The 8,162-nt window shown below is 28.0% G+C and overlaps 1 protein-coding gene across 1 annotated transcript in view; it reads left to right on the forward strand.

Moving 5' to 3' along the window:
- Positions 1–2,914: 2,914 nt before the first annotated feature.
- Positions 2,915–8,162, forward strand: part of LOC145194101 (la-related protein 1B-like) — a 22,690-nt gene continuing 17,442 nt past the window's right edge. The window contains exons 1-5 of the mRNA XM_090077827.1: positions 2,915–3,530; positions 4,399–4,466; positions 4,619–4,681; positions 4,903–4,960; positions 6,842–7,000. Coding sequence (XP_089933953.1) covers positions 3,356–3,530; positions 4,399–4,466; positions 4,619–4,681; positions 4,903–4,960; positions 6,842–7,000 — 523 coding nt within the window. The 5' untranslated portion in view covers positions 2,915–3,355. The remainder of the gene's footprint in view (positions 3,531–4,398; positions 4,467–4,618; positions 4,682–4,902; positions 4,961–6,841; positions 7,001–8,162) is intronic.

An 8,162-nucleotide genomic window follows, 5' to 3' on the forward strand; every position in this document is an offset into this window, starting at 1 on the left:
CAAACTGCTCTTCTTCTCGTAACACAGATCGTTTGAGATTTTTATTTCTCGTTTGTTCTCTTTTCGCTGTCTAGGTCATTTTCCGTGTCATTGAACATTTTTGTGCTAGAACTGTTACGGCATTTTTCAGATTAAACTTTCGACTATTGGTTTTCATGTTTAGTGTCCGGTTTCTGCTTTGGTTCATTAACTTTGCTTACTGAGGCAAATCAGGATGATCATCAAATTTTTCGATGAAAATTTTCAAACAAAATCGGTTAATAATTCTCTCTGTAAATGATCTGGAAGCATTAAGTAGTACACCTCCCAATAAATCTAACTTTTTATACTATTAAAACTTCAATCTTTTAAAATAAAATGTTTTTAATGCTTAGTCAACATAATTTGTTGAAAGTCATACCTAAACTAAAACAAAATTATTCTGAGTAAAATTTGAACTTAACTCATTATATTTTGTAATATGGTAGAGTAAGAGTTGCTCTAGGGCCACTAACAAGATATTTTTCAAATGTTAGGGGAATACAAGATACTAGTAATAAATGTGCAGAAGTTTGTTTATTGTTTGTATTGGTCTTAAAAATGTTATTTTATTTAAAAAACTTGAAATTCTGCTACCACCCTTCATAAATAAATAAATTAATAAACATGCTGTAAAAATTTGCAGTCAATAGCTTTACGAAAACTGAAACTCTTTACGTTTTCGTAAGAAAATTATGTTTAAAAATAAAGTCGTTAAAAATTACCACTAGCATAAGAGTTCACCTTATCACCTGCCTTCTCAATTTCTATAAATATTTTCCTTCTCAATTTCTATAAATATTTTTTTGATCTTTAAACATTTTATTTGTTTTCTATTTACATCGGTTGATTTCATTGGAAATATTCAATTCTTGCCTATTATCTTTTTTTAAACCTCTTTTTTTTTAAATAAACACCTGCAGGGAACCCAAGTTTCTTTAAAATCTAAAACCTAAGGAAGAAGATAATTGTAATTAAAAATCAAGGAGAAAACATATTTCAAGAATTCTCTTTGCTCTGTAATTTGCCTGAGGGCATCGTTCCCATATGGTACCATTAAATGGTTCGTTGCGATTTTTTGTTATCCCATACAAACACTTTCTAATCATTTTCATAATCATTTCAGGGTTTGATGAGTCTCCAAAAATGGATTTAATTATTTCCACAAGTTGTTTTATCTCTAATCTTGTCTAATTGTCATTTACACAATTAATTTTTGCTCTTCAAGCAAACTAATAATAAGGGATTTCATATAGAAAATTTGTGCACTGGTTGAAGGATCACAAAATAAACCATAACGATGTGTTTTAGTTCTCAAGTTTAAATTTAACACATGGCTTTTTCAATAAGTCGAATTTTTTTTTAAGGCGGCTAATTTCAATTTAGGTTTGTTGATAAACACGGTAATCTAATAAGACAGGATTTAACATCGTACATTTTAGTTTTTGGGTTGTTAGGCCGGCTTCATAATACTCTACACTACAAAGTAAACGTTTTATTAACAACTCGGAAAATTTTAACATTTTTTCCCTCCATTTTATTTTAGTTAACTTGAGGAAGATCCATAATTTACCAATTTTTTTTAGAAAAGACCTTTAAAATTTAAAAAAAAAAACATTTTTTACCGCATTTGTAAGCAGACATTTTCATTTGGGACCTTTGTAAATCCAAAAATGGTCTCCAATTTTTCTATAACGTACCATTTTCTCATTTTAACAATAAAGTTATGCTAGAATTCATGCAAATAAACTGCAATTTTAAGACTAAAAATTAAAAGCCTAATTGACCTAAAGTTTGTCAAAGAAAGAGAATGAAACCGAGTTTACCAAAGAGACTGTGGCAAAATAAATTCAGCCAAAATATTAAACTTTTATTGCTTCCATCAATATTTTTGATTTTTTAATTTCAAACTGAGCAAATCGGCTGAGTTTTTTTTCTATTTTTCATTTAATCTGCGCATTTTCAATGCTCTAGCGGGTAACACTATAATTATACATTATATTTTATAACTTTTAGATGTACTTTAAAAAATATATTTAGAACTTGGGTGAACTACGTGTGGTAAAAAAAGACTTTTTGTTAAATTTCTTTCCATGGTTACAACGTTCTTTAAATACAATTATTATCAATAACTTCAAAAAACTACAACTTATTTTTAGATCTTTTTTGTCTTAATGCTAAAGATAAATTGAAACTTTAGTTCCTGAAGCTTTTTTAAAATAATATTATCTAAGACTATCATGGCCATAAATCACTATAAAAAAAATCATACAATTTAAGTACTGCATGGTATTTCAGTTATATAACATCTTTAGCAGTAGTTTAAAACTTTTCATTTTAATTCTTATGCTAAAATTGTAAGTTATTTTATTAACTCATGAGTTCACCATCAACGAGAGGGAACTCACCCTTTCTCTTACCACTAGATACAGTAGATTTACGCCCATCTTACAGTGGATTTACGCTCAATTTTAAGTTCACTGTTTCTTTTCGCTGTTTCAAGTTGTTGCTAAAAAAAACTTAATCCTCGGGCACACATTCTGAGTTTTTACTTTTACGTTCTCCAAATAAATTTCTTATTTCAACGCTGTAATTTTAATGGTGTAAGAACGCATATGGTGTAAGAACTTTTGAAGTAAATTAGGCATTGCATTACTTAATTCTTTTTACACTTTTTAATTCACTTTTAGAATTTGTTGCTGACAGTCTTAATGGGCCGATCGTAAGAAAATTTGTTGTTATTAAATTACTTATTAAAATTTTTACAGATATTTTAAAATCCCCTTCCGTTGAATCAATCCGTAAAATCATTATATGATATTGAAACTTTTATAATATTGCAAAATAAACAACTTTTAAGAATTTATATTAAAAAGATTTTATATTATGAAGGAACACAATATTTTAAACTACATTTCTGGCGGTCGTTGTCGTTGAATATTCTTTGACTTACACGTTTTAAAGCACACGTATAAACTTAATTATGCTTCTAAACGCCATATTTGCATAAATTATATGTTTGTGAAAGACCCATCACATGGCGCAGGGACGAAACAACGTATAAAAGTTCAACATTTCAAAAAATGAGTAGGCATGTTAGAGGCTTATTTGATTTTCGGGGATGAAGTTTCTATATTGTAAAGAAGTAAAAGACTGGATTTTTTTCTCGTATTTTGTATTACGTATCCCTTAGACTTAATTCTGTCTCCATAATTTAGTTTTATGGTAACTTAGCATAAAGCGAACTAGTTAACTATAATTTACAAGGCTTGAAGTTGAGTTGAACGAGAACTCCAACTAAACGAACAATCATTTTATAAATAAAAAAATTTTCAATATGGTGGAAGTTAAAGTGGAATCTAAAAAAGATCCAAAACATCCCAGTAAAGAGAGTAACGATAAAAAGTTGTCCGGAACTAATGATGTTCATGAAAAAATTGGGAAAGAAAATATTTATGAGAAACATAATCCGTCACCAAAAAATGCATGGAAAAAGACAGGATGTGATCAAGGTATGCTTTATCTATGCTTAATTGGTATTAAGCATATTTAAAAACAAGTTTTTGTGAACACCTAAAAGATAAAATAAATTTCTTATGTATTCATGTTACCAGTTAAATATATATTTTTGATTGTTTGGTCAGAAAAAAGTGATTAATCTTTTACAAATGTTACAGTTTCAATTGTAAAAATATTTAAAATATTATTTTTAAGAAATTTAAATCTATTGAAAAAATGATGTTAATAATTACAAACATAACGTTGCTAAAATAAGTATAAACAAAACGTTGCTAAAAAAAAAAGGTAAATATTTTAAGCTTATAAGATGAAGGATAAAAGATTCCATAGCTGAAATATACACTTTAGTCTAAAATGTGATTTTTAGCAGTACCTAATAAATATAGTTGTTTTACCTAAACAAATTACAAGTCTCAGGATATTGAAGCAATCAATATTGTTAATGATGCTAGTTTGAAACAAAAAAAAGAAAATCTATATTGATGTTAGTTTCTCAATTTAATTAAATTGATTTGTGTCACTATAAATCAACTACTTAATAAAATTCTTTTCAGCTAAATAAAAATCTTTTATTTTGTATAAAATACATGATAAAGTAACAATCAAGGCAACAAAAGCTGAGTTAAAAGTTAGTTGCATTTGGTAAATATTTTGTGTCAGGTCTGCTGTTTTAAAATTTTCTGGTATAAAAACAAGTGGCACTTATTTTTCAAATTATAACTTAGAATTGTTTTAAAAACTATGAAGTAACTAGTAAAGATAGGTTGTCAAAATATTATGGTGTAAAGAATTTCAAAATGTTGCAGTGAAATATTGATTCTTTTCTTTATCATCGTGTTCTTTATGATTTTTTCTTTTTAGCTGCAGGTGGCAATAATATGAAGCAAATTGAAGTGCTGGGTCAAGATGAGTCAAAGAATATTAAAAAGGTAATAAATTTTAAAAAATAAATTGCAATAATGTTTTTTGGATTAAATGTATATTAAATATAATTAAATATTACATTAAATCCTACACATGTTTCATGAGACTGGATAGATTATACAGTTATTATAACTATTTTCATCCTTTTTTTTAAAAGCCTTTGGAACCTGTGGATAGTTTAATTTGGCCTAGTTTAGATTCGTCAATTGATGGGAGCAAGGTAAATTCTCAATTAAAAGATATTTTTTATTATTATTAAAAAGGAAGTTAGTTAAAGTAACAATCTTCAAGACAAAGTTCTAAGCATCATATAATATAGTTAGTATTAATGCAATGCAATTGCCATATTAACTGCTGATAAAAATCGACTTGTTTACGTAATTTTTTTATGTAATAATAAAGCATAAATCACTTAGAAAAGGTCAATATTTTACTATTTAGAACACTACAACCCCTTCTCCAAGTCCATCACCAAAAGGAACACCAAACAAAAGAAAAGGTTTTATATTTTAAACATAATTCAGTTTTAAGTATTAGAAATAAAGCTTTTATTGGAAAAACTGAAAAGAATTTTTTTTACCACTAAAGTAACATTAACATTAAAATATTTAAAATAGAATTCCATTTGTTAAATGGCTCAATTTTTAATTTAGATAGCAATTTTAGTTATGCTTGTTAATCCATATGCTTGTTTGAAAGAATATAAATATTATTGAATAAGTTATAATGAAAGTAGGCATAAAATGGTGCTAGAATTATATTTTGTCTTTTTTGCAAAAACTTTTAAAAGTAATTAATGAATGAGAAAGTATCATAAGGAATGAATCTCTTAGCTTAGTCCCTGAGCAGTAAAAGCCTACCTTAAATTACTTATAAATTTTGGTTGTTTGAAGAGAAATTTTTAATTTCCATCCCAATAGTTACTTTACTAAGTTTAACTGTAAAAAAAAATCACTCATAGTTTAGAAAAAGAAAGTGTGTCCATTTAGTCAACTTTAAAAATTGTCTGCAATGATAATGACCCATGGGGTTTTTGAAATACTTTAAGAACCACTGAATTGATTTTAACAACTTTTTTGATTGTTTGATTTGAAGCAAATTTGTCTATAAATACAGTAAACCTTTTAGAAAACATTATCTTCAAGCTGATGTTAAAAAAAACAACATTATCTTCAAGCTGATCATAACATACACCTCATATAAGATTTTTGACAACAGTTTTTGTAAAATTTCATGATGCCACAACCCAAACTCAGCAGATTTGATGGAGGTTTGCAGCAATTTTGCTCTTATGCAGCTCACATTTCATGTTTGCCCAAAGTTTTTCAATTAGATAATGTTGTGACATGTTTGCTGGATTCATGTTTTTTGGGACAAAATTGATGACATTTTGTTGATGCCATTCAATAACACCTTTTAAGTAATGGCAAGATCAAACCAGAAGATGGAAAAATTATTGTGCTTTTGGATCATTGGCTTCTTTTACATGAACTTCGTGGTTTCTATTCATGTTTCTATTTGTAAAAAATAGAGATTTGAAACCGCAGAAACAGATGACTTGCCAAATCATAGCTTTCTTTTTTTTAAAAAAATTTCATTTCTTTAGGATTGTACAAAATTTCTGGCCTGGCAGTGTTGAACAGTTGAGTTTGCAGTAGGTCTCATCATCCATCATAATGCACTTTTGATTTCCTTGAACCTCTATCATAGTAGTTTTTGACAGCAATTTTTGACTTTGCTGAATTCCTTTTGGAATCTTCCAGGGAATTTCTACTTCCTGTATGCCTTGTAGTCATATTTTTTTTTTACTTGTTGGATTGTCGACTTGGAAATACAAGGTTTTTTTCTTGAGTACTCTAAATTTGCATTGATGCCCCCTGATCATCTTGATTAAGTTTTAAACTTGTAAGGCTTCTTTCTTTGTTTCTTAACTTTCTTTCCAATTCACAACTTTCGCTTCATGATTTGATGATACAGCTGACAGCTTTCGTTTGAACTCTTTATGGTTTTGGTTGCCAATTTATTGAAATATTACAGTTTTAAAGCTATTTGTCCAAAATGAATTTCCTCACTTCTACTTGTGAATACATTTTCTTTGTTTACAATGAACTTGAAACTACTATTGTATTATTTGAAAGGTCAATAAATTTACTTTAAAACAACAAAAAAAGTTATCAAAATTGATTAAGTGGTTCTTGAACCATTTCAAATGCCCCGTGGGTCATTATCATTCTGGACAGTCTTTAATAAGCTCATTATTTACTAAATTTTAGTATAAATCAACTAATAAGTCTTATATTTAGGTCTAATGAAAATTTGGAAATTGATAATTTTCTTTAAGTTTTAATTTTTGTTTGTTTGTTTTTTTTTTTGATTAAAGGGTTCAAAAAGAAATGGACTCCTTTGCCAATTGATCAAGTTACACAAGATTCTGAGAATGCTTCTTCAGAATATGTTAGAGGTGGTCGAGGCGGACTTGTTCGTGGGCGTGGTAGAGGGCGTGGGCGAGGTGGAAGAGGAAGAGGTAGAGGTAGTAGAGGTAAATTCTTTTTTGAGTTTGTGAATAGGCTAATGTTTTTCAAAACAAGTTGTTTAGTGGATACTTAGCAAATTAAGTGTTAAAAGAAAATAATATAATATCTTTTCGTTTTTTAAATTTTAAATAAACGTATAAACTTTATTTAATCTGCAGTTAAACTTAAAGTTATATAAAAAAGATGGACAGAAATGAAAAATGTACACTTGCATATGTATGCGTAGTAATTTATATATATGATAAAGTTAAAATGTGTCAAAATTGCCTACACTTCCAAACATATACTTTCATCTCAGTAAATGTGTCAAAATTACCTACACTTCCAAACATATACTTTCATCAATGTGACTTTTTGCCAAAACTTAAATCCTTTATCAATATATTGTGTTATAAAAAGTCTAGTTAATTTTCTGATATGTTGCATCAGTACTTATTCCACTGTTATAATGTCCAGTTCTTTTTCTGATATGTTGCATCAGTATTTATTCTACTATTATAATATCCAGTTGTTTTTCTGATATGTTGCATCAGGGTCAAATCATTATATTTCAACCAATGGCCTGTGGGGCACCATCTCTGATTTTCCTGATTTTTACATATCATTATCTACACAATGTAAATAGGTTAAATGTGCAATTTCAGAGTTCCAAGTGCAATGGTTTAGAAATTATAGCCTTAAAAACACTATCAGGTAGCCCCCCTCGGTTCCTTGAATGATAAAAACAGACAACTTTAAGGCCTTATAACTTTTTTCTAACTTTCAACAAGTGGCTCATTTTTTCTAGAACTATTTTCTAGATATTTCTGTCTTAAAAATAGTGATTTTCATTAGCTTGTATCATGTTAGAAAAAAAACTACAGCCTCCTCAACTTTGGAAAAATTCTAAAAAATCCTAAAATCCATTAAATATTTCTGAAATTTTAGACTGACTGCAGTATGTATTTTTATGACAATCTAACTTTAGTTCAATACTAATAGAACAAGTATTCATGTTTATCTAATAAATTTAATCAAGATGAAATATTATTGAACCTTCTTCTGTATAAATTTATATGAAGTTATGTAGGAGAAGTAGATTCAATAATGATTTGATTATACATCCATACATACATACATACATACATACATACATCCATACATACATACATACATACATACATACAT

This window comes from Hydra viridissima, unplaced genomic scaffold (assembly GCF_058129835.1).
Source record: "Hydra viridissima isolate aposymbiotic clone 2 unplaced genomic scaffold, HvirCarnegie_v1 scaffold_2, whole genome shotgun sequence".
NCBI lineage: Eukaryota > Metazoa > Cnidaria > Hydrozoa > Anthoathecata > Hydridae > Hydra > Hydra viridissima.